We start from the raw sequence: 27,936 nt of genomic DNA, 5'->3' as shown, positions 1-27,936 counted from the left end.
CTGTCGTCCTCGAACCAGAAGCAGTGTCCAGCCTTCAGCTATCCAGCTTCATGATCCCCAGCATCCCTGCTGTGGCCTGTTGATGGGCCAGTTCTCCTAGACCAGGAGTCTCAAACCACATTCCAGTCACTGGAGAGCTAAGTGCATCTCCAGGTTTTCTTTCGAACTGGGGCTAGCCAATTAAACAATTAAGCTAATTATTTTCTTAGTAAGATGTTGGAAATAATGTGTTCAATAATATATTTTAATGTCTCTCACTGTTGAAGACTCAAAACGTTCAAGGCACAGTTCAATATTTTAGGCCTGTAAAATGGAATTAGAATAATTTTTCGTTTAATTAAAAAAATGGATAAACTTTGTAACCGAGATCTGGACAGAAAACTAGGAGACGGACCCTCTAGGAATGGAGTATGAAACCCCCTGTCTCTCACACCCTCTCAATCCTAATAATAATAACAATACTAATAATAACAATAATAATAATAATAATACAAATGCAGACTCACTGTTTTTGGGGTCCACATCCTGTGTCAGTTGAGTCTCCTGTTACCTCCTTCCTGATCTGTCAGACACACTACTGTTACAGACAATGGCTGGACCAGACTCACAAGTACACACACCACATAGACACACACTCCCACACACAAACACACACACAGACGCACATACTGTCATGTAGAGTCTTCTCTTCCCCAAGAGAGGATGGCAGAGCCCTGCTACTGCAATGGGTTTTAATTTTAGGAGGAGGAGGAAGAGGAAGAAGCATAATATGAACTAGAACAGCAGTGGACTCACAGTTCTCTGGGTCTGGGGCCTGACTCTCGAACCTGTCTCCAGTCTCTGGTGGGTCTGGACATCTTCTCTGTTCACCTCTCTTGACATCTGTGGACAGGACAGTTCTGTTAGACAAACAAGTTCGACCACACTTCACTCTCACAGTCAATCAATCAATCATTTTTTTCTTATAATGTGCCATTTAATTCAGAGCATCATAGCACTTTACAAAACATGCCTAGAAAATAGGGTATAAATATGTAATACTGTAGTATCTGAATTAACTGCTTGGATAATCCAACTATCACTGTTGTTACTGCTGCTGCTATTACTTCGACCATGACTACAAATTCTAATACTATCACGCCCTCTGCAGCCAGAGGGCGCTCCTTCTCTGTCCTGTCCCTAGTTTCCGGTCTGCTGTCCTTCCTGTCCCTCTCTTTCCCTTGGGCTATATATTTCCGGGTCTTGCACTCTGTCCTCGCTCAGCATTGACGTTCGGATGTCCTGAGGCCCGCCTAGCACCAGGGCGCCCCACGTCTGCTCCCTGAGGGCATAGGTTTCTATACGGCATTCCTGAACTCTTTGCACTAATGAGCCCAGGCCTTTTTCCCGTCTCGCCGCTATGCATATGGGTCTTTTTCCGCTCTCCTGCTCCCCACGGTTAGTCCCTTTGGACGTCCGTGACAAATACTAATTCTGATACTAATACTCTTGCTACTACTGCTGTCATTATTTGTAATAGTGATAAAAACAGAGCACTCACAGCTCTGTGGGCATTGGTCTGGACGCTACACCCACAAACTCACACACATTATCACACACTGACAGACACACACCCACACAAATTAACACAGAGACACTATACACATTCACAGGCACCAAACACACTCACAGACACACACATAGACACAACACACACTCACAGACACTACACACACTCACAGACACTACACACATTCACAGACACATACATAGACACTACAAATACTTACAGACACACCCAAATACTCACAGACACACACCCACACACTAACACTGTTAATACACTATAACTAACACTAACACAAATGCCACTAACATTACAACAGTAACACTATCACTAAGACTTACACTATCGTCATCACCACTAAAACTGACACAAACTACTACTACACTACTAATACTATTAATAACAGTAATGCTATCACTAAAACTAACATGACGACTAGTGTAAATACTCTAACAGTAACTCTATAATTATCACTAATATTAACATAAATACTAGCATTAAAAAATCAGTAGCGCTATCATCATTAATACTCACATGAACACTGGCATTAATATTAAAACTACAAGTTGTACTCACACTAATATTAACATGAATACACTAGCATTAGTACTAGTTGCTGTCCGTGACGTCACACAGCTCTTTGTGACAAGTCGAGACCTAGCTGGACACAGTGATGTGGCACGTGTTGCCGTGGTTACCATACTTATGGTTTTTAAACAGTGGAAAAATACATTTAAACTGTTGCCTACACAAATTTATCAACTTGGAATATACTTTTCTAGCTCTAGGATACAATTCCTTATTGATCGATACAAGCTGTATTGACTGTTTTCTAGATTTTTAAAACAGGGTCAAGAAAAGAATCAGTACTCACCAATCGGTGAAGTTAATCGATTATTCAGTTTAATTAATTGGTTGTCGATAGATAAGTGATCAATAACTCTCCGTGCGCTCTGCGCGCCTCCAGCGGTCTCGCTCTCTGATCTCGGCGCTCTGGCTGGTGTCTGTGACGTCACAGCGCTCTTTCTGACAGAGCAGAGCGCGTCTCCGCTGGAGGAGACTCCTGTCTTACACATATAACACCTCCAAAAAAAACAAAAACACACCGGGCTGTGAAGAGAAGCGATTCATAACAGTTGGAGAAGGACAGCGACAGACAGGAATGAAATTAATTAAACAAAAAAAATAGTTTACTTCACAGACTAATGCGTTGTATAGCGTACTCCCGTAGAGCAGAAAAGAAAGAGCACAAGTCACTGTAATAAGCGCTTTTAATCGTTTTACACGAATCTCCACAGAATAGAAGCCAGGACGATTAGACTCCTGATCCTGGAGGTAGAAGTGCATCTCCTGGTTTTATTTCCACTCAAGCACTCAGTTACTCAACCTATTTGATTCTTTAATTATCTATATAACTGTTATCAGATTCTGTTTAACTGTATATTTATAAGACTCGCCGTGAAAGACGTGTGGGAGACGCTGAATCCCAGGGCTGGTGTGGAATCACACACAGACAGGTTTCTGTGTGATCTGAGTCCCGCTGCTCAGAGCTACAGTCTGGTCAACTGGTCACTATTGTAGACACGACCATTGGTCTGCTGCTGCTGAGAATCATAATACACTGATCAGAGTATCAATACTGGTGTTCATTACATAAGTTATAATTATTGCATATTGCTCAATTGTGAGTCAGAACATTTCTGACAGATGTTTGGAGGTTGAATTAAGTAAGTAATAATAAGTACAAAATATTTACAATAATTACATAATCAGACTGCTGTTCAATTATTTGTCAAAACATTTCTAAAATATGTTTGGAGGCTGACTTACAGTAAAGACACTGAATCAGGGCAGTAATACTGAAGGGCTGGAGGTCCTGGAAAGGGTTAATAGAAGCCTCTTGCTTCTGACCTGGAACAGAGCCCACAGCTGCCAGATGAGTGACCCCTGAGCCCAGTTCACAGAGAGGAGAACCAGGAGCTCTTCTCTGTCTCTAAGAGGCTGTGAGGAAGGAGAAAAGGGGGGGATGTGACCTGTCCAGGCTGTTCTGTCTGATATTATTCATGTAGCAGCACTGATTGTCTGAATATCTGGTTCTGGATTGTGAGGATAAAAAGTAGGATGGAGATGAGTTTCTGTTTCTTTTGGAAAGAGGAGTTTGGGTAAAGTACTGAGGGACCCAGAGCTCTGTGTGTGAGTCTGAGTTGTGAAGCTGACTGAGAAGATTTTTTTTTTACTCTGCTTCTGATAATTTTTTTTCCTTTGCCAAGTGATGTTACATCTCCTTCAGATACTCTGCACAGATTGTCAGAGTGAGAGAAGGAGAGAGAGATGGAGAGATAAGAGCACACACAGCGAGAGAGACAGGAAGGTGGAGAGAGAGGAGAAGGAGCAGGAAGACAGTGCAGGTGTTCAACCACACTGTGACCACAGGAGACAGGAGGCTTCTCTCAGCTGCTGAGGAGCTCAGGGCTCATGGTCACTCAGGCTCAGAGGATCTGGCAGCAGTCAGGTCTGAGAGCTTCTCCTCATACTGACACTGGAGCTCTGAGAGTCACCTTCCTTTTTGATAGGAACAGCCCCTCCTGTTCAGCCCTGAGAGACACTATGAGAGAGCTGTGTAGGGAGAGGACCTGCCGCCCTGTACAGCACTGGAGCTGTGAACACATGACTCCTTTTGTGTCTCCCTATACAGCACTAGATCTCTTAACAGTGGGCTCTCCTGTCTCTGTACAGCCTCATCACACTCACACCCAGAGCCTCACAGTACAGCCTGGCTTCTTGTCCTGGAAGAGCGCAATGTTCAGACTCAATGCAGAGTCTGACCTGAGGCTCCAGTAAAGCTCTGCCTTATATCACTGCTGTTAGGCTGTATTAAGAAGGACTGTTTATTTTTAATTCATCATATTTTTGCTTTTTCAAATTTGAAACTGGCTCCTGCTCTGCTGCTCCTAATGCTGCAGTTATTACGGTGAAGCTGTAACACAGGAGCTCTGCTATATTGAACAGGAGATTTTTTAAATACAGCATAACTACTAATACCTTTAATAATAATAAGGAGGAGGAGGTGAGCTGTGTCCTCACTCTGTTCAGCCTGGGGGTGTATCAGCTCCACTGTATTTTTAGATAGTCTCAGTCTCACAGTCAGCTCCACACAGAGAGACATTGGGGCCACAGCTGGAGGGGCTGGAACATCTGTGTGGACTGGAGCTGCACAGGGAGAGACTCAGGGTCTGAGGGACTCTACTGGAAGAGCTGCTGTCCAAGGCTCAGTACAGAGGGGACAGTCACTGCTGGGCTTTTCAGATCTCTGCTCACAGCCACAGGACAGGCAGTTCGTATAGCTTGTCTCTGTATTCCTGTGCTAACTGAGTGACCTTTTTACCACCTTGAGGACTGCTGTCTGGAGATACAACAACCTCTTTGTGACTCACAGCTGGACACCAGTCACTGGACACTGCCTGACACTCGCATGCAAATTTTATTTAGCTTTTGTATTGAACATAATTGAATAACTTGATAATTATTTAAAGTTACGTAACTTGTCTAAATAAGAGAAAAGTGCAAATTATTTTTATCTGATCCTTTCCTGTCCCTGCAGCACCTGCAGCCCTGCTGTTTGTATCGGTATCTGTGTTTCAGAGCTGCTCCTGTCTCTCCTCTCCTCCGCACTGCTGGGAGTGTCTTCAGGAGAGGAAACAGTGATGTGTCTCTGATATATATGGAGAAGACTGAAAGGGCCCTGTGTGATTGGCCATCCCGCCTGTGTGAGGGGTTCCTGCTTTCAGTCTGAAAAGGCAGTGCTGTGTGTGATTGGCGGGGCGGGGGGCTGTGTTGTTACTGGGGGTCCGGGGTGTGGAGCAGCAGCTCAGTTGCCCTGTGGGCTCAGGCGTGAAGACAGGGGTCTCAGCTGCGCACTGTCCTGATGACAATGGAGAGCTGCCTGTCCATCTTCTCTCTTGCTGTCCTGGTGCTGCACAGCTCAGCCAGTAAGTGACCAGTCTTCTCCTGTACAGACAGACAGACAACAACTGGAATTAAATTAATTAGATTTTTTATGTAAATGGAGCAATAAGTGGGTTGAACAATTTTTGAATTTTTATTTAACATTCAGCTTTGTGGGTATTCATCAAAAATATTATAACCGTATTTTATCTTGTTCTGTAAGTAAGGAAATATAATTAGTTGTGTCTAAATATAATTAGTTGCTTTTAATTTTTATTGGATTTTCTAAAAATATTCTTAAGATTTCTAAACATTATATAATAATAATGTTATAGATGGATAGAGCAGAAGCTGGCCATTATCACCCTCTATTGATAATTTGTGAAAACATGGAGTGTATAAAATCTTTAAAAAGTTATTTAACTTACTCGTTACTGTAATAATAAACTTTATATATAAGTGATAATTTGAGTGATATGCTGTGACATGTGAAAAAGTCTTCATTTACTCGAAAACAAAAAAAGTGTGAGCAATAAAAAATGTTTCTAGAATAATATCATATTATACAGGATGATTCAGAAATACCCTGGGTTGTTTATTGTTTTATTGTGTTCAATTCTGACTCCTCTGTATTGTCTTATTACAGACTGGTGCATTAATAGAGATACACGCATTTTTAAATAGTGAATTATTATTGAGACTGATATTAAATTATTACAGACTGATGTATTAATAGATATACAGTAAATGTGTTGTCACCACCAACCAAAGTGTTTATGCTAGAGAATTAAGACTGGAGTTTTAATGCTGCCATTATATCTTTGGTGTATTCAGACAGTCCAAGTTTCTATCGTTAAGCTGTGTGATATTCAGTTGCTGTGAAAACAAGTAGTTCCTCTAGATGTTATAAGTATATGTGTTCCAATATGATAGGAAGTTATGAATGTGAATTCTTCATTTTAAAGACATACAATTACATTTTGAAAATGTAAAACATTTTCAGTCATAGGACAATTAGCTCTTGTATTTTTATAGTGTGAAAATAAAATTTGTATACTGTATGTATAACCTGGTTCATAAAGACCAGGTTTGCTTGTTTTCACATTGAAAAGCACAGGCTGATAAACGTTACATTCATTATTGGTTTATAAGCTATAAAATGAAAAATATTAACAACATTTTGGAAATTCTTAGTATTGTAGGTGTATTATTATTAACTGGGGTCTCATCAGAAACTGAGGTGTAACATTAATAATTTAACAGCTACAAGACATTGTGGCATTACTGGAGGAATTAAAAAATGGTAGTTGTGTTTTGTGTTTATATAGGTTTTGTCTATTATTTAACAGCTAAATAATTTAATTTGTGTTTTTAGGTTAGTTAACTAATGACAGGGTTTTTTTGTAAATTGTGAAGTTTTAATAAGAATGCTTTATTGTTTTTGACTACATTAGAAATCTGAAATTTTTATCAAATGCAATTATATAAGTATGAGTAATACAAATTAAATATTTAATTACATGTTATCATACAAATGCAATATTTAAAAATTAATTCGTAATCACAGGACTCAAGTTTAGATTTTTGAGCAGTTGCTCAGGACAACATCACAATAAATGTATCTGTGCCTATATGTTAAACCTGTTCAATTCAATTAAATTCAACTGTATTGTCATTACACAGGTGCATAGTATAATGAAAAGTGTTTCTCATTAGTCACTCAGGTGCATTATATAAATAGGACAGAAGATAAGACAATAGACAGTAACACAATAGCAAAAACAGTAACATGTAATAACATAACATAAATAACATGTAATCAAGTAATCAAAACTCTGCAAAATTCCGCAAACAGAGAAAATATAACAGGACAAAAACAGTGCAAGGTAATTCTTGGAAAAGTGCAAAAATAGTATGGTTAAAAATAGTATGGTTAATTAATAAATATTAAATATTATTATGACCGGTACAATTTTACTGGGCTGTCTGGTATTTTTGAAAAATGTTGTTTTTTCTGTTTAATTTAAAACTCAGCTTTATGGATATTCATTAAAATTATAATTGATTTTATTCTGGTGCTATAAATAAGGAAAAATAATAAACATTTTGCAGTATTAACAAGAATTTCACCTCAACAATTAATCATAATATTAATTCAGCTTATATGTTTTTTAAACTATTTTCTATTAATACTGTATTAATAGTTTTATATGCAGTTATACACTATTACACACAACACAGACTAAGGATAATGTTTTTTAAGTACTAACATATAATTATTATAACTATTAATATTGTAGATATTTAGCAAACTTATCAAAAACGTTGTACAACATGACAATCCCTTATCTATTACCATAATAATAAAATACAAAATGTGCTAGGACTTGTGGAAATTTCCCATTTGCAAACAAAAAGGAATACAAATGTTTTAACAATAATACAACGTCTTCAAAATATTTACCAGGGGTTGTTTATTTCATTGTGCTCAATTCTGCTCTCTCTAACAGGTATAATAACAGACTAGTGTATTAACGGAGATCAGTGTGTTTTTAAACACTGTTGTATTGATCGGACTGATATTTTATTTTACACACTGATGAATTAATATGTTTTATTAAAGTAATTAACTGATGTGTTATTAAACACTGGAGTATTTCTAGACTAATATTTTAACTGAGATAAGTGTGTTATTAAATACTAGAGTATTATTGAGACTCCAGTATTATTACTATTGACACATTTTGTATTTACTGTATTATTAAAGTAACATTAATAATAATAACATTATGACATTATGGAAATGTTATTAAAAAATACAGTATTTTGAGAGAAGGTGACAATTTTAGTGCAAAGAACTATTACGGACAGGTGATCAGAGATAAAAGTACATTTAAAGCACGTTTCCGATTAACAAATAATATTAGTAACTATTGCAGGTGAATGTGCTAATACAAATAAGAGTACTGAAGGTAAATGTATTAAAATATTTTTGATCCATGGTTATTTTTGAGAATGATTACAGTAGTTTTAGATACTATGGTAATTATATTACAGAAGGATCTATCATTGTAGCATGATTGAGGAAAAGACATATAGTTGTGTTTATTTGTTATAACAGTCACATTCAGGTGGTAGGTGTTTGTATTGCAGTGTGTTGTAGTTTTCTGACCTGAATCCATACTGGGTGCTTTTAGACAACAATGTCCAGTTTCAGTAATAACACAGGAGTCCTGAGGCAAATCTTGTAGTTTTTTCAACTTTAAACAAAAGTTTGGGATCTGTTCAGACTGGAGTTTTATTTGAGAAATGTGTCTGTTCTGTAGGAAGAAATGTGTATTTGACCCGGAAGTCCTTCATTTTGAAGAGATAAAGGTTTAATTCTTGTTCCATGTTTATTCTGTATTTGACTGATACTTCACAGCCAAAGGAATTGTTGTTTGTAAGTCTTAGGTAACTAATGATAGGGATAATTTTTCTTACATTATGGAATTAAAAAAAAGATGAATAAAAACAACCTGTGCACTGTGATTCTAGAATATATTATTAAGTGCAACTATAATTCAATCTGTGAATTATGTACTAAGATCTTGAAAGGTAAAAGCTTAAACACATTGTTCACATATTTATCATGCTAGCATAGCAAAAAACATATATAAATAAAAAAGTAGTATTACAATGAATTTTAGTATATGATGGAAAAACATTTCACACTCCAAACTGAAGGTGAATGAATATGTAATCAAAAAGAACAAATCTAGTTACTGTAAATGTGCGCTGGACAGTAAGTATACACACTTCACGTACAGTCTGGGCTGGGACTGACTCGCATCAACAGCAACATTCCCTCGAGCGCTCACCCTGTCATTCAGACTGGGTCAGGACGTCTTTCAATTAAACCTTCAGTCTTTCTTTCAGGCTCCGAGTCACACTAATCGCCTCTGAAACTGTTCAGAACACCGAATCTCCATCATTAGAGCTAAACCTTGTGAACCTAGCGATCGCATTCCTCTCATAGTCAAGTTTATCACTCGGTTATTTTAATTTCTCACTACTCCTGCTCTTCGATCCTGAAATATTTTCTGTGTTTTAATTCTTTCCTTTTCCTCGCTGACTCTCCAGCCTTTCTTTTCTTTATTTCAGCTGGGAGACAGGTGTCCCTCTTTATTTTTTCTTTCATTCAGCCCAGCAGCCTGCATTCGATCTGTTACTCCCTGATCATTCAAACTCTGAAAGAGCTCAAAGTCCTGCACCTGGGTTTCAATTATATCTCCTACTGCAGATTTTCCATCTTTCTGCAGCATCGCACTTCACATATTTCAGCACAAGTTGTGAAGCATCCATGTATTAAGAAAATATTTTTATTGATTCTGTTTTGGATTTTATAACTTATTTTCAAAGTAGACCATTAAAAAGACTTATTAGTGTTTAAATCAGTGTCTGATACAGACATGTGGTCAGTGTGCACTGCTAAGTACATGTGGGGCCTGAGACCCAGATACACCAGATACACCAAACCAGGTTTCAGTGATTCAGCCTTCTGACACCACAGCCAATGTCCACTGTACTGACCACAGCTTCCAGAAACCCAGGAGCACAGTCATTACAGCCACTGTCCACTGTACTGACCACAGCTTCCAGAAACACAGGAGCACAGTCATTACAGCCACTGACCACTTTACTGACCACAGCTTCTAGAAATTCAGGAAGACCGTTATTACAGCCACTGACCACTGTACTGACCACAGCCCCCAGACACCCAGGAACATCGTCATTACAACCACTGTCCACTCTGACCACAGCTTCTAGAAACTGAGGAACATAGTCATTACAGCCACTGACCACTTTACTGACCACAGCTTCTAGAAACACAGGAACACCGTCATTACAGCCACTGTCCACTGTACTAACCACAGCTTTTAGAAACACATGAGCACAGTCTTTACAGCCACTGTCCACTGTAGTAACCATAGCAGAACAGCCCTCTGCAGTCACACAGTGATATGGACAGAGAGATATATAACAGGATCTGGACACAGGTGTGTGGAGGGAGAGGTAAAAAGACTGCTGGTGGACTTCCTGTCACTCCACTGTCTCTTGTTCCCCATGGGAGAGACTAGCAAACCAATCAAACAGGTAAAACCAAATAAAAATTCCAGGTGTGTTTCTAAAATGTCTTAATATAAAAATATCCTGTAGACATGGTGATAGGGATTGTTCTCTCTCTCTCTGCAGGCAGTGCTGATGTGAGGCTGGTGAACGGTGCCAGTCCCTGTGAGGGGACAGTGGAGGTGTATCATGGTGGAGAGTGGGGGACAGTAGCTCAGTTTGGTTGGGATTTCAATGATGCTGCAGTGGTGTGCAGACAGCTGGGCTGTGGATCTGCTGTATCAGCACCAGGAGGAGCTCACTTCGGACCAGGGTCTGAATCAGTCCTGCTGGGCTGGGTCAAGTGCAGCGGGTCTGAGTCTGCGCTGAGGGACTGTGGAAAACGTGGAGTGAAACAGAATGGCTACTCTCATGCCTATGATGCTGGAGTGAGGTGTTCAGGTAAGAGACAGAGACTCTCTCCAGTCTCCAGCTTGAGGACAATGAAAACTCCTCCACTGATCTAGAGTCCATCATCATGATCAATTAAATTAAAATTAAATTAATTAAAATCTAGTATTGATAATATGATGATAATAATAATTAAAAGCAATATACGTTATAAACATAATATATTTAATTTGATTGGTGTGTCTTGTTTCTGTGTTTCCTCTGTGTTTATGCAGTCTCACTGAGCCTGTAGCTCATCCTCTCTATCCAGGCACTTCAGTGTTGTTCAGTTTAAACAGGCAGGCTGTGCTCAGTGAGTCTGTATTTACTTCACTTTGTCTTTACTGTTTTAGCACTGGTGAAGTGACAATCTGCTGTGGTTCCACTGTGCTGTTGGGTGAAATGCCTTTTCATTTTCAGGTGTTTTAATGGTGTTTTGGTGTCAGTGTCAGTGGATCTGGTCAGTTTCAGGTGTATTTAAATAGTATGTTGGTGTCAGTGTCAGTGGATCTGGTCAGTTTCAGGTGTGTTTTAATGGTATGTTGGTGTCAGTGTCAGTGGATCTGGTCAGTCTCAGGTGTGTTTTAATGGTATGTTGGTGCCAGTGTCAGTGGATCTGGTCAGTCTCAGGTGTGTTTTAATGGTATGTTGGTGCCAGTGTCAGTGGATCTGGTCAGTCTCAGGTGTGTTTTAATGGTATGTTGGTGTCAGTGTCAGTGGATCTGGTCAGTCTCAGGTGTGTTTAAATGGTATGTTGGTGTCAGTGTCAGTGGATCTGGTCAGTCTCAGGTGTGTTTTAATGGTATGTTGGTGTCAGTGTCAGTGGATCTGGTCAGTTTCAGGTGTGTTTTAATGGTATATTGGTGTCAGTGTCAGTGGATCTGGTCAGTCTCAGGTGTGTTTAAATGGTACGTTGGTGTCAGTGTCAGTGGATCTGGTCAGTTTCAGGTGTGTTTAAATGGTATGTTGGTGTCAGTGTCAGTGGATCTGGTCAGTCTCAGGTGTCTTATAATGGTCTTGTGGGGCTCAGTGCTGTAGTGGAGTTCAGCTGCACTACCAGCTGTCCAAGGGACTGATCCTTGGTGGTGGAGTGACTCTCGGTCTGATTCTGATGAGCCCAGAATTTAATAATTTAATGTCAGATAAGCCCCTAATGCAGCTTTGGATATAAATAGAAAAGAAAAAGAACAGTTCTGTTGGTTCATTCATGTAATTCAATTATTTCACATTTGCTATTTCAGACTGGACCTCTAACATCTTAACTGCTCTGCCATATTTTGACTTCTTTAAGGCACTGATGGTCATGTATTTTCTTGTGATGCACTGTAGCCAGGAGCTGACTCTAGACCCAGGTGTGTGTAATTAGTGCTGAACTCCATGAGAGTGTGTCATTCTCTGAGATCTGCTTTCATGGGGAGAAGCACAACCCTGGATGTGTCCAGAGTGTCTGTCAGTGCCCATGTCAGACAGTCCTGCTCCAGCAGTGCAAGGCTGTGACAGTCCTGGTCTTGTCCAGAGTGTGTGTCAGTGTCCAGGTCAGACAGTCCTGCTCCAGCAGTGCCAGGCTGTGACAGTCCTGGTCTTGTCCAGAGTGTCTGTCAATGCCCAGGTCTGACTGTCCTGTTCCAGCAGTGTCAGGCTGTGACGGTCCTGGTCTTGTCCAGAGTGTCTGTCAGTGCCCAGGTCAGACAGTCCTGCTCTAGTAATGCCAGGCTGTGACAGTGCTGGTCTTGTCCAGAGTGTGTGTCAGTGTTCAGGTCAGACAGTCCTGTTTCAGCAGCACCAGGCTATAGGGAATCTTTTCTTTGAGTCTACGACATGTCTTTCTGCTTCTGTGAATTTGGTGATAAGGATCAGTTTTTCCTTCTGTATTTATTAATTCTACAGCCCTAGATACACTGGGAACCATGAATTGGAAGAAGCAGTTAGAAAATGGATGGATGGATTTGTGATCAGTTTCTATTTTTACTTATTCTACAGTTGAATGTGTTCCACAGGTGGCATCTTCAGCACTGTGGTTATTGCTACGAACATGTGGAACAGCTGGAATGATGCTGATAGTTTGATTTGTAATATTCTACAAACTGATAAATTTAGTGTCTCTGATTTTTGTATCTTGTATTTGCCCCAGTGTACAGATAATAATGTACTGAACACCTTCTTTAGAGGCAAATGCTAGAGCACAGAGGTGGAGATTGATGATTTAGAGTCTTAACATTCATCTACAATTATTAGATGTACATGTATCTACATTATTTCCAGAGGAAAGGAATCAATTTTACAATCTGTAAAAAAGTTCAGCCCCAAAATATTTTATGGTTAAACTTTTTGAAGTTGACCTTTCAGATTTTTTTCCGACTCTCCTCTCTTTAATTTAATTTTTATTTATGTCCTATTATCTACTTTCTTATCTATATCTATCCTATTATCTATATTCTTATTGAAAGCACTCTGTATTATTGTACAATTGACTGTAATAGTGTATATATTTCTAAAATGTAATTTTCTATGCCTAATTATAGGTGTAAATATATTTATGAATGGAACAATAAGAAGTCAAGATTTAAATTGAGAATCTATGATATCTGTTTTTCACATGAAGTTGATTTATTTTCATAGGGTAGTAAGTTTAATTCTCACAGGCACCAGTGAGAATCAGGTTCCGTGACAGTGAGCAATGAGCTGCACTATGAGAGATTACCTGCTCAGACTAACAGTCTGTAGTTCTCTATTGTAGGTTTCCTGAGGCTGGTGAACGGACACAGTCTCTGCTCCGGGAGAGTGGAGGTGAATCTCAAGAACACCTGGACCTCAGTGTGCGACTCTGACTTTGACTGGCAGGATGCAGAGGTTGTCTGTCGGGAGCTGGACTGTGGGGCTCCTGCAGTGATACACAGATGGGTTCATTTCAGACAGGGCCAGGGTCCAATCGGGTCAGAGCAGTTCCAGTGTAGAGGACAAGAGTCCAAGCTACAGCACTGCCCCACTGCAGCCAGGCCAGAGCAGAGTTGCTCCCAGAACAGAGCTGTGGGTCTGACTTGTACAGGTAAGATTGTCACACTGTTTTCACTCATGGAAACAATCGTTATAGAGTCGTAAATTATACATATTGTGATTGGGTGATCTCTGTTATAGACTGAGTGATCTCCTGAGGAGAGTGGGTGATCTCCTGAGGAGTGTCGAGTGGGGCAGCACTAGGGGAAGAAAATAACACAGGTGGTTCAATGTAAGAACTGAGGGGTGTAACGAACAGTTCTTTCCGGACCCTATGCGGACGACACAGTCCGACGGAGTGGGGGAAACACTGGGAAACGTCATGCAGGAAAACGGGGCTGAAGACAGGGGGGCGTGTCCAAGGTGCGCTGGTGCACGGGGGAGGTGTGGCCGAGGCGAACAATCCAAGAGAGTAGTCCTAGGGAATATCCAAAAACACACGAGAAAGTCCAAAACCAGAAGATCCATCAGAACAAGATAAAAACCACGAAGGCCGGGTCGGAACCGGCGGACGGGGAACAGGAACGGGAACGGGAACAGAGGTTAAAACCTTAATGGGACCAGGCGCTTCCAGTTCCCGGACTCGCACGATATGGAAATCAGATGCAGAGCCCAGATAAGCGTCAGCGCCTGGCTTTTAAGGTGGGCTGGGAATGGGAAACAGGTGCACAGAATAAAGTCTTGAGTGAAAGGGCTGGAGCACCCTTAAGGAGGGGGGACTAATATAATGACAAGGGGATGGTGCTTTCTGCCTGGGCTGTCTTGTGAAACGTGTATCTACAGCCTGTGCAATGGCGAAAACTGCCCTTCAGCCTTGAGGCTGGGAAAACAAATCAGCCTAGGCTGTGCCAAAGCCTGTTTTAATAGCAGCAGCCTACCCTTCAGCCCTCAGACTGTGTGGGAAAAAAGTACAGTTAGCAGGTAGTAGGTAGATTTTTCAATTGTAACAAAGCTCCTCACCAATGAAGCTAGGAAAAGTAAGGTAGACAGCCAGTGTGATGGCAAGGACTGTTACAGAAATATCAACGCTATTCTTCAGGCCTAAGACTGGAATTGTAGAGATGAAAATATAAGTGAAAACCTTCATCTTGGGGATGGTTTATTAATACTTTATTTCAATATGTGCCAGGCTGAGGCAATTATTGGGGAATTTTTCTGTCTTCTCCAAGTCCTTCCTGGTTTTATGTGGCCTAGAGCAGGGTGCTAATTGTCTCCTATGAGCTGCACATCGTTATCTTACGTATGGGGAAAACTTGGAAAAATGAGTCCCCAGGGAAAGGAAACAATCCCTTATGGCATCACAATATCTGTTCTTATTCTATACCTGCTATTGGTTTCTCACTCATTATGTGCTGGATCTTATAGTTTTTTTCACTGTATTGGTACTTTAATTTGTTGTATTTCTTGTGGCCTGCTGTGGTGTCATGCTGGTGAAGTTCTCTCCTATCTGCAGGATACACAGGGTTCAGGCTGGCGAACGGCTCTGACTCCTGCTCTGGCCGAGTGGAGTTACAGTGGCTCTTCAAGGACTGGGGGACAGTGTGTGACCTGTACTGGGATCTGAGAGATGCCAGTGTTCTCTGCCAGCAGCTGGACTGTGGAGAGGCTGTAGCAGCACCAGGACATGCCAGGTTTGGACAGGGCAGTGGACCAGTATGGGCTGATGTGTTTGAGTGCAAGGGCAATGAGAGTCGTCTCTCACACTGTGCTGTCTCTTCGTGGGGGAGAGCAGGGTGCTCTCATGGACAGGACGCAGGAGTCATCTGCTCTGGTGAGAATCGTGTATTTAAAACACAGTGACACTCCCTCTGCTTACACACAGAAGCACACTGTTTTCATGATTGAATATCTGCTCTGTTACACACTCCCAGTTATGTAAGAGATGCAAAGATGAAAACACGTATTCCTTAAAACGTGAGTGTGTTTTTAACATGTCATATCTATCTCAAATATTCCCTCAAGGTGTTATTAGGTTATTATTTTCTTTCTGATGGATAGATGCACAAATACACTGAGGACTAAAGCTCAGTTTTATATTTATGTTTATATCAATGCTCTAAAAGATTAAAGAAAGTTCTGTACCTCAGTATCTGTTAAGGATTCGGTAGAGGGACCGAAACCAGCGAGTGAACCTACTTGCGGGAGCTGACAAAGCCTAGCCGTGATCCAAAAGCAAGCTGTAGTCGAAGGAGTGAGCCGAGAGTCCAGAGGAAGCCAGAGATCCAAAGGGAATGAGTTACAGAAGCTGAAGCGTGATCAGAAATCGTAGACAGTAGAGCAATCCGATAGTCCAGGGGTAGCCAGTGATCCGAAACAGAGCGTAAGTAACGAAGCCAAGCCGTGATCCGAAAAGCCGTAATCAAAAGGGAAAAAACCGTAAACCGAAAGCCAAGACAAACACAAGGTAGAAGTAGGAGTAGGAGTAGCGCAACCAGGAAGCTCGAAAGGAAAACCAATACTGAGCAAAGAGGTAGGGAAAGACAGGTGTTTAAGTAGGATGAGACGGGGGTGTGGTGGTGAAATAGGAAAACTGATAGGTAAACAGATGGATAGGGGCTACGCCTACTTCTGCCTCATCCGTTGCCGGGACAGATCGTAACAGTATCCTGTAATTAACATCTGACCTGCTTAATTAGTTTAATTAATAGAGCCCAATTAAACAGGAGCCTGAAAAGAAAGTGAGTCTCAGAAAGTCAAAGTTTACAGATGTTATGTGCAGTTGAGCCCCACACACAGCTGACATTCCACTGGTGAAACATAGCTCCCGTGGACAGAAATGAGCTCTTTTCTTCTCTTTTACAGACTCAAATATGACCAGAGATTCACCTGGAGCAGGTAAAGAGAGAATGAGGACTTTCTTAATCACATCAGTGCTGTTTTATTTGTAGTTTCATTTCTGGTGTTAAATTGCTCCTCTCACACAAGGTTAACAGTCTGATTTCTCTCTCTCTGTTTGTTGCACAGACTTCCTTTCTTCAGCTCTTCCCTCTTCCAAAACACCAGGTATGAATTAGCCCCTGTTCTGTATCTCCAGGGCTCTCAGTGTGTGCTGATGTCTCTGTTGCTCAGTGGAATCCCAGATCAGTCAGTGAGGCAACAGCTGTGTGTGTGCAGTTTTTTCTGTGTGTCACAAACACACTCGGGTCTTTGGGATCTACAGCAAACACATCTATCTGAATACTGCAATTTGACACTGGTGGAGCTATTGTCTCTATGCCCAACAGTGGGTCAGAAAAAATAACTTATCTGGTATACTGTTTATGAACAATGTGGAATATGTTAAACTTACTGTAAATATTGAATATATATATAATATAATAATATATATACATATATACTGCTTATGAACAATCTGTTACAATAAGTGTATATATTAAATTAATCAAAAGTCAAGAAACACTGTACTTGAACTGTATCTGCTGTGCCTAGTGGGCCAACTTGTAACAGGAGGTCATGGTGATCTCTTAGAACTCCTGATCTCTGACCCCTGACCTCTAATTTTCTGGTCCTAGATCAGCTATCCCTTAAGCTGGTTGGGAGAGGAGATGATTGTGCTGGGAGGCTGGAGGTTTATCACAATGGCTCCTGGGGGACAGTCTGCGATGACTCCTGGGACCTGGCAGACTCTCAGGTGGTGTGCAGGCAGCTCCAGTGTGGGACGGCCCTCAGTGCCCCAGTGCCGGCCTCCTTCAGCCAGGGAACTGGTCCCATCTGGCTGGACGAGGTGGCCTGTCTGGGGAACGAGTCATCTCTGTGGGAGTGTCACTCAGCATGGTGGGGACAACATGACTGTGGACACAAAGAGGATGTGAGAATCCTGTGTTCAGGTAGGGGAGATAATTAAAATTACAATGATTCAGATAATTTAATCCCACATTGTGGATATGGCTTGCATCTAGAGTGCCTAGATATGTTTGACTTGTGAGGATGTGAGAATCTTGTGTTCAGTAAGTTAGTTAAGTAAAATAATCCATATTCTTAAATTCCACGTTGTGGATATGGTTTGCATCTGGAGTGCTTAAATACATCTTGTTGAGGAAAAGACTGAGCTGGATGCAGAATTAATTTTAAAATAAATATTTATATTTATGATACAGTTGTGAATGCACATATTCACATCCCAGCAAAAATAAATAAAGAGAGAAAGAAACTCAAGATAAATTCTACTTTCATGCCTCAGTCTCTTAGTTGTGCTGCTGCTGAATAGCCAAGCTGATCAGAATTACATTTTGGGTCAGAACCTGATCATGTAATGGGATTTTAAAGCTCTGTGTGATGCACTGTCCAGGTTCTGAATGAACAGAACCACACAGTCATCTTCATGTCAACTGTGTTATTGTACAGCTGTCCTTGTTTCATTACGTGAGTCAGTTATAACTGGATTAGTACGGGAAATGAGACTGGTTGTTGTTCACATTGTTTGCTGGTTGTTTCTTACCAGTTCAGAATGAAACGTTGGGCTGTCTTGTCAGGGTTTGTTTCCTTTGACTTTCCCTGCTATCCTGACAGATCACACTCTCCTGAGACTGTCTGCAGGCTGTTCAGGACAGGCAGAGGTTTACTACAATGGCACCTGGGGCAGTGTGTGTCAGAACGGCATGACTGACTCCACAGCCGCAGTGATCTGTAAACAGCTGGGCTGTGGAGACAAGGGCACCATCAGTGAGATAAACTCCAGGCTGAGCCCTGATCCCAGATGGCTGGACTTTGTCTCCTGTCGCAAACACGACTCCACCCTGTGGCAGTGTCCCTCCTCCCCCTGGGGTCAGAATGACTGCACAGACCGAGAAGTGGCTAACATCACCTGCTCAGGTACAGAGGGAAGAGTAATGCTCTGTAAATTAGTGTTTTGCCATATTTAGAACAGACAAAAGCTTTAAACTGAATTCTTAGTAATTTATATCCAAACATGTATAAAATTAAATAATTATTATTAATCTTTGAAGGTCCTAGAAAAGAAGCTGACAGAAGCACTCCAGCCCCTCAGGAAGAGCAGCCTCAGCAGCACTGCCCAGGTGAGTTCAGTGTGTAAAACAGTCAGAGACACTGCAGCCCTGAGCTGAGGAACAGTAACCATACAGCTCTCTTCTAGAGCCACTCAATACCTAACTAACCTCTACTACAGTCACTGAGCTGAAGACACTCAGTAACCTCTCTGCTCTCATCTACAGTCACAGATCTAATGACACTCAGTAACCTCACTGTTGTCTTTCAGTCCCATTGGCTCTGCGCCTGGTTGGAGGCACTAACTGCTCTGGCCGGGTGGAGCTGCGGTATGAGGGCTCCTGGGGGACAGTCTGTGACGACTCCTGGGACCTGCAGGATGCCCAGGTGGTCTGCAGACAGCTGGGCTGTGGGGACGCAGTGAGTGCAGCAATAGAGGCCTCATTCGGACCAGGAAACGGCGCCATCTGGCTGGACGAGGTGAACTGCACAGGCAGTGAACTTCACCTGTGGGACTGCTGTCACTCTGGACTGAATCAGAGCGACTGTCGACACAAGGAGGATGCAGGGGTTACCTGTACAGGTGAGGAGAGTCTTAGAACTGTAGATAAACAAGGTAGCAGATCAATGGAGAAGTTAGACTGATGTCACCCATACTCTATCACTGCTTAATATCTATCTAACTAATCCAACTAAGATCATCAGTCACAAGATTTGGATGTTTTAAAGCCATGTGTGTGTGAACAGCACTAGGCTTTAATTCTGAACAAGACACCATTCATCCAGCAATCCTAGATTTGACCTCAAGGAACAAATGTAAAGATTTTTTTTTTTATTAAGACCACTCTGGATTCAACTTGCTTTAAAACCAAAGGCAAAATAATGACAGTTCTCCTATCTCTTTTACAGGTTTGTCAGAGACAACAGCCAATCCAGCAACAGCTACAGGTGAACAGAAATCTTCCTTGTCATTGATAACTCCTGTCTTTCTGTCTCTTCAGATTCCCAGTGTAGCTGTAGTGTCTCCTCTCCTCCCTCAGGGTGAAGATCAGTGTCTCTTCAGATTCCCAGTGTTGTTGTAGTGTCTCCTCTCCTCCTTGAGTGTGAAGATCAGTGTCTCTTCAGATTCCCAGTGTTGTTGTAGTGTCTCCTCTCCTCTCTCAGAGTGAAGATCAGTGTCTCTTCAGATTCCCAGTGTAGCTGTAGTGTCTCCTCTCCTCCTTGAGTGTGAAGATCAGTGTCTCTTCAGATTCCCAGTGTTGTTGTAGTGTCTCCTCTCCTCTCTCATGGTGAAGATCAGTGTCTCTTCAGATTCCCAGTGTAGCTGTAGTGTCTCCTCTCCTCCTTGAGTGTGAAGATCAGTGTCTCTTCAGATTCCCAGTGTTGTTGTAGTGTCTCCTCTCCTCTCTCAGAGTGAAGATCAGTGTTTTCAGATTTCCAGTGTAGATCTTGTGCTAGTGTCCTCTCTTTCCTCACTGATTTAGTGACAGTCCTGATTGGTTAGATTGGGAATCCTTAACTGTTCTTCATTGATCTTGGGTTCACCCTGAAGCCATGAGAGCCACATATCGGAACAGGAGGAGAACAGGACATGTGTGGAAGTGTATATGAGCCCAGGAGCACCTCTCCTGATCCCTGTTCATCCATTGTCTCCCCCTCTCTCAGGCAGAACCAGGACAACACCCCAGACACAGCCACTGGGAGGCCTGTCTGCCTCGCCCCTGGTCCTCCTGCTGCTGGGGGCTCTGCTCTTCGTGGTGCTGGCCCTGTTAGTGGGGCAGCTGATCCAGAACAGGAATCTGAGGAAAGGTAGGGAGGGAACTCTCCATCAACATAGTGACCTCTAGTGGTCAGTTCTGTCACTCACATGGAACTTATATTTACATAATTACCTTGAGGAATAATTCAATTCAGTTCAATTCAACTTTATTGTCATTAAACTTACACAGGTGCATAGTATAATGTAAAGTGTTTCTCATTAGTCACTCAGGTGCAGTATATAAATAGGACAGAAGATGAGACAATAGACAGTTACACAATAAGACAGTTACACAATAACAATAATAGTAACATGTAATAACATAACATAAATAACATGTAATCAAGTAATCGAAAACTGTGCAAAATTCCGCAGAGAAAATTTAACAGGACAAAAACAGTGCAAGGTAATTCTTGGAACAGTGCAAAAAAATAGTGTGGTTAAAAGTAGTATGGTTAATTAATATTGAATATTATTATGCCGGTTACAATTTTACTGGGCTATCGAGGGGACAGTACAATTTTGGCTTACATGTGTGTGTGGTGGTGTAGGAGTACAGTGGTTGTGGGTACAGGAGGATGTTAGGAGAGATCATAATAAGGTGGAAGGGAGTGGGGGCGTCACCAACTTGACAGCTCTGGGGAAGAAGCTATTTTGGAGTCTAGTTGTGTGCGACTGGAGTGACCGGAACCTTCTGCCAGATGGTAGGGGAACAAACAAGTTATGACCGGGGTGAGTGGGGTCAGACATAATTTTGGTGGCTTTTTTCAGACTCCTGGTGTTGTATATTTCCTGGATGGATGGTAAGGCACTGCCGATGATGTGTTGGGCAGTTTTGACCACCCGCTGTAGTGCCTTACGGTCGGATGCGGTGCAGTTGCCGTACCAGACTGTGATGCAGGTGGTCAGTATGCTCTCCACCGTATATCTGTAGAAATTGGTGAGGATCAGTGGGTGTAGGTGTATTTTCTTCAGCCTTCTCAGGAAGTACAGCCGCTGTTGTGCCTTCTTGATGAGACTGGAGGTGTTCAGTGTCCATGTAAGGTCCTTAGAGATGTGAACGCCTAGGAATTTGAAGTTATTCACCATCTCCACCGCAGACCCTTCTATGTAGATGGGGGAGTGAACTTTTCCTTGTCTTCTGAAGTCAACAATCAGCTCTTTGGTTTTGCTGATGTTGAGACATAGGTTGTTGGTTCGGCACCAGTCTGCAAGTTGTTTTATCTCCTCCCTGTAGGCAGTCTCATCGTTGTCAGTGATCAGGCCCACAACTGTGGTATCGTCAGCATACTTGGTGATGGTGTTTGTGCTGAACTTAGCAGTACAGTCGTGGGTGAACAGGGAGTAAAGCAGTGGGCTGAGCACACAGCCTTGAGGGGCACCGGCTGTGCCCTGGTAGAGACCTGGTAGAGAAAACCATTTAAAGTTTAAAAAAGATTATCAACAATTACAGATGGAGATATCAGGAAATTAGCAAATCCAGAAGCATAACATTTATGTGCTGTAATGTCCAAAGAAGGTTTAGTAGTCAATGTTTGATCTTGTACTCCTCTCCCTGCATGTTAACCCTGAGTGTCTATTTTTTCACACAGCCCTATCTAAGGGAGCACTCGCACCATATCATGATGCTGTTTACGAGGAAATAGAGTACAAACTGGCCAGAGAGGGAACCTACAGCGCCCCCAGGAGAGGTGAGTGGAGAGAGTCTTCAGGTGTGATTAGTCTCCATCTTCTGAGGAAGATCTGAGGACTTAACACTTGTAGAAAATCTCACCATACTGGTTTTAAATCTGTAGAGTTTTCTTTCTCAACTGCTGTCAAAGTAAGTGAAGAAAAGCATCATAAACTCTGTGTTTCTGTTGACAACCTGGCCTCTCTCCCAGTAAGAGACAGTGCTGACTGACTGTAGGTTTTTTTTTTCTCAACTGGTGTCAAAGTAACTGACACCACAGTTCACAGTTCCTGATCTGACTTATAAACACAAACTCTGTGTTACTTTTCACACCCTGGCTTATCTCCCAGTAGAGGACAGTGAGACTGCTGTCTGACTGCAGGTATTAGTGATCTGTCCTCCTGTTCACAGGGAGATTCTTCTCTGACGAGCTGCCCTCTGGATACGATGATGTGGAGGACAGTGAGGGAGACCCAGTACCAGGTGAGTGGAGATGGAGTCACGGGACTCAGTGTGGTAGTGGGGGATCTTCAGTCCAGTACTCACTCTCACCTCAAACCAGGATGACATTTAGAGAACTTGAGTAGGAAATCCTGAATTATATAAATATAACCACACGTGTTTGATACTTTATAAAGTCTGTTTTTCAGTGTTGCCTCACACTAGCCTTATCTCAGCAAAACTAGACCTGGTCAATACTGGGGTGGTAAACAGGGTGCTGCTCTCATTGGTTTTGATAGAAAAGGAGACTGCGGAAAAGCATGCTGTAAAAACTGCCTTTCAGATCAGATAAATCAGTGACCCTAGAGTTTTGGCTTAACTATACACCACAAAACATTTAAAATCACACTTTCCAATTACTTTGCAGCTCTATGGTCAAAGTAAGTCTGAGTCCTGAAGTGTAAATTCTCTGTCTCTCTGTGTGGTTCAGGAGACTCGATAACCTCTCTGAAAGAAGAGATCCCAGAGTACTATGATGATGCTGTAACTGTACCTCAGAGTCCAGATGCCTTGTCAGGTGGGTTATTTCAGTCCAATCACATGGGGAAACTCTGCACCAATACACACAACATAAACATACAGCACGCAATTACAAATTTGCTAACAAGGTGTTTTAGACACCTACATCCTAAACACCCAGAAAATCCTCAAACTGCTACCAAGTATTCAGCTTTTACAGAACACCTACATAAAAGAAAGAGATAAACCAAACCTTCTAAACCAAAGACATTACAACCTACAGTTAAATCTCTCTGAACCCAATTGCTACAAAATAAATGGGAACCTATCTCCCTGTTCTAAAGATGCTCCCACTAGCCAGGAGAGGCACTCTTTAACTAAGGGATTATATAAAAAAGAAATAAAAGTTTCTAAAAACAACAGAAAGGCAAGCTCTCTTTATGAGGTTCAAAGACTAAACTCCAGGCTGGACTCCCACAGAGTCTGAATCTCTCTACTCTTTCTTGGATCTCAGCCTCTGAATACGGAGTCTGTACTATTCTGCACCAGTTACATGAATCTGACTCTCTCTCTGTGATCTCAGCCCTGATCACTCAGTCTGGGTCACTGCTGACAGTGTCCGGCTCCTCTTCAGTATCTCACAGGGTTCACATCACCACCCTCTCTGTCCAAATACAGCCAAACTTTCTCTGCCCTGTTTTCCTTCAACATCTTATTTGAAAATCTAGGAATTGTTTTACATTTATTACAGTTGTGAATAGGACTGGAAAACAGGTTCCCCCTGATCTCCAGTACTTAGAGCCTGGAGTTTTAGATCCTGTGTGATGTTCAGTTAATCAGTGTGTTCTGATGAGCTCCAGCAGTCCTGTGCTCTAGATAACTCAGTGTGCTGATGTGTGACAGTGAAGCTGTGCTCTGTGTGCTTTAGGAAAGCTGATGTCCTCTGTGAAAGAAGAGGCCCCTGAGTACTATGATGATGCCATCACTGTGCCCCAGAATCCAGACACTGTGTCAGGTGAGTTATTATAAATAAGACTAAGGAGTACCCCCTGTACCAGCCCACAGTAGCCTTTGTCATTAGAAATTAGTCTCAACCTAATTTCATATCTTCAAATAAACACTACCTAGAAGAGAAGAGGTCTCTGACAGGCCAGTCTGTGTCAGAATGACAGAGCCATTACTGACCTTCTCTTCTGTTCACAGGGAGACTCCTCTCTGATGAGACACCCTCTGGGTACAGTGATGTGTTCAGCAGTGAGGAAGACCCCACTTCAGGTAAAAGTACAGCCAGGGGCTCAGTGTGGGTTAGGGATTTCAGGGATGGGAAAGATAACCTCCAGTAATCCATCTCTGTTGCACTGTCATCCAAGACAGGGGGGAATCAGGCATTTTGCAGTAGCAGTAGCTTCACTCTATCATGTCCTACAAGGATCAATAACAGCCAATAAAGACTGAGTGACCTGAATTGTACAAAGTTAGATCACAAAGATCACAATGTCACTGAAACCCACCTACTTACACACCTAGCCAATCAGATTTAAATTGATTTAAATTGATCAACAGCTGATTAATGATGAGGGAATGAGGTCTGGGCAGAACAAAGCTTTAGATTCCCCAAGACCAGGAATTCTGTTCTCTGACTGCAGAGAGAATTACTAGGCTCAGAAATTACTAGGTCTTCCTCACTGTGGTTTTAGAGCATTGATACTTCATAAGTATAAGTGAATTCTACACTGAATCATCAATTCTTCCAAAAAGATACAATTTAATTAAAAAAACCTATTAAACGCTTTTGAGTACAATATTGTAACATCTATTCTGTATACTATAACTGTTATCCCACTAATAGTCATTGATATCAAAGCAGAGTACTTCTCAGATACAGTATGTTCTATTATGCTTATTGTTTGTTATGCAAATTATGATTATAGCAATAAATTGTATATTGTCTGGTTAGAATACATGTGTGAGACTATAGATTATTATGTTTGATTAGTTCCTAAAAGTCTACAAGTACTCTCAAAATATACTGCTATAATTTCTGATTGTTACAGAAAATTAAAATCCCCATTCACTACACTATTGTGACTATGTAAGTGTTTTAAAAAATCTAGGTACACCTGGGTAATGTCATCAATTCCAATTCCAATTACAGTACATGGCTAGGGGCTGCAAAGCAAGGAGATGTTTGCTGAGATGCTGAGGTGTGAGATTCAGAGATCAAAGCAACCATAAAGTTCTGGGTAAATGATTGTCAATCAACTGTCAATGATAGAAGGCGAGAGCTACTTCTTGCTTCTACTACTTGTCCAGATCAACTGGAAAGACCAGACTGGAGTTTAGTCTTTGAACCTCATAAAGAGAGCTTGCCTTTCTGTTGTTTTTAGAAACTTTTATTTCTTCTTTAGAGAATCCCTTAGTTAAAGAGTGCCTCTCCTGGCTAGTGGGAGCATCTTTAGAACAGGGAGATAGGTTCCCATTCATTTTGTAGCAATTGGGTTCACAAAGAAAGAGATTTAACTGTAGGTTGTAATGTCTTTGGTTTAGAAGGTTTGGTTTATCTCTTTCTTTTATGTAGGTGTTCTGTAAAAGCTGAATACTTGGTAGCAGTTTGAGGATTTTCTGGGTGTTTAGGATGTAGGTGTCTAAAACACCTTGTTAGCAAATTTGTAATTGCGTGTTGTATGTTTATGTTGTGTGTAGTGTTGTTAACAAATATTTAACTAATTGTCTGAACTATTACTTTTTTCAATAAAGCTGTTCCAAAGAACAAATCTCTTATGTGCCTTTAACTATACCAAATGCTTGGGTATATTCTTGGCAAAATCTTTAAAAGTTGGGGGTTATGATTAATTTATTTTTTAATTTATCTACTCAGTCATTTTTGATATTCACAATTTTCATAATCCTTATATGTAACAATGTTTTTCAATAACTGGCTCATTTGACAAATCATGAGTCTGTCTCTCTGTCAGGTGTCCTCCAGCCTGGCCCTGGAGTGAACAGGGTCCTGCCTACATTGCCCTCTGAAGAAGGAGCCCCTGCCCCTGACAGGACTGACTACGATGATGTTGGGGATGACTCTCGGGGAGAGGATGGGCGCTGTGAGACTGACAGGGCTGTCTGGGAGAACCTCCTCAAGCAGGTCTAGACACAGAAGAGCTTCACCAACAGAGTCACACAGTCTTACAGCAGCTCGGAGCACTGAGACTGTCTGTGACCTGAGTCCACTTCACTCCACTGCTTCCACACTGACACTGTCTGTCACCTGAGAGCTCTGACCAGTGAGTCACTGTCCTCATTGACCTGCAGTTTGTTTTAAAACAGGGAGACCTTAAAGTTCCCTATTCCACTCAGTCTTTTTTCTTGCACAATATGTTTCTGAAATAAAACTATTAATTGATATAGAATTCTGAATGTAACATTTTTGATGTGCAGAAATGTATAGACATTTTCTTAACGTTTCCTTTTTAAAAATAAACTTTTTAAAACCATTTTGTCATTCATTTGTAATTTCTTAATTTTGTACAATTAAAGACTTTTAATTAAATATATAAGGAACCTTTGGCCACTCACAATGATAAAATCAACCCCAGAAGGAGAGAATGCCTAAATGTTTGTGATCAATTCATAAGTATGACTTAATCCACACAAGGAGCAAAAGGCACTGTTGACAGAGCCAGATACAACACTACCAAAGAGACAACCTGGCTGTTATTTACATTCCCTTCAAATCAAAAGGTTAAGATAGATAGATACTTTATTGATCCCATGAGAAGAAATTGCATCTATCTATCTAAGACTCCTTGTCCTGCCTACAGGAGCTGCTCAATTTAAAACGCAGCATCCCACAGCACTAGAGACACCCCAATATTCACTTTATACTGCACCTCAAACCATAGGTATTTTATAGCACCCAGATTGACCAGTACAGAGCACTAGATACAGTAAAACATCTTCATATTTGAAAGAAATGTGAGTGTTTTGCACATTTCAAGCTACAACAAGTAAACATTTGAGGACCTAAGTCAATATCACCTGGAATGATCAATAATGACCAATAATGATCAATTATCCAGATCAATAATGACCAACATCGGCAACTACCTGAGAGCTCTGACCAGTGAGTCACTGTCCTCATTGACTTTGTCTACAGTTTAGTGCGGAAAATCATTTTCACTCATTGAATTTGATCTTCATACTCACCTTGCATTCTCAGCTATAATACTTCAAAATTACAGTGCAGATTTGGTGGAAAACTTCACAAATCTGTACAATTGTATTTTAATATCTTGGTATATGTACCTTCATTTTAATATACATGTAACCATAAATGCTGTTCAGTATATTGTACTTTTGTTGTACTCTTTAAAACATTTTACCTGAGGACGCAAGGGGACTGTTATATCTTGTGATACATGCAAGACATCTGTAAAAGAAGGTGAAATTTTAATAAAATTGGTGATTAAAAGAAAACCACAACTTGTATGATATTATCCCTCGATATCGAAGATCAATTGAAGGATTTGAAGAAACTATCAAAGAAACAACAGCAATAGCAGATGTTTGGGTTTTGAA

General features: G+C 41.3%; 3 protein-coding genes across 3 annotated transcripts in view; all 3 read left to right on the top strand.

Moving 5' to 3' along the window:
* The window catches only part of LOC148825697 (uncharacterized), a 221,745-nt gene that overhangs the window by 112,230 nt on the left and 81,579 nt on the right, over positions 1-27,936 (top strand). The window contains exon 5 of the mRNA XM_088926200.1: positions 20,556-20,570. Coding sequence (XP_088782326.1) covers positions 20,556-20,570 — 15 coding nt within the window. The remainder of the gene's footprint in view (positions 1-20,555; positions 20,571-27,936) is intronic.
* LOC148825704 (antigen WC1.1-like) lies at positions 16,834-20,384 on the top strand. Its single transcript, XM_088926138.1, is given in 7 exon segments — positions 16,834-16,858; positions 16,988-17,026; positions 17,536-17,850; positions 18,533-18,835; positions 19,149-19,550; positions 19,877-19,915; positions 20,380-20,384. Coding segments are annotated over 7 exon segments (1,128 nt in total).
* LOC148825703 (uncharacterized) lies at positions 20,644-26,509 on the top strand (the record flags this gene model as incomplete). The annotated part of the gene is made up of 7 exons (XM_088926243.1): positions 20,644-20,776; positions 22,319-22,417; positions 22,810-22,881; positions 23,330-23,416; positions 24,287-24,373; positions 24,562-24,633; positions 26,334-26,509. Coding segments are annotated over 7 exons (726 nt in total), but the record flags the coding sequence as incomplete, so codon positions are not given.

Source organism: Atractosteus spatula, chromosome 10 (genome assembly GCF_055471065.1).
Source record: "Atractosteus spatula isolate fAtrSpa1 chromosome 10, fAtrSpa1.hap1, whole genome shotgun sequence".
Lineage (NCBI taxonomy): Eukaryota > Metazoa > Chordata > Actinopteri > Semionotiformes > Lepisosteidae > Atractosteus > Atractosteus spatula.
Note: the sequence above shows the minus strand (reverse complement) of the source record. Positions and strands in the feature narration are given on the sequence as shown.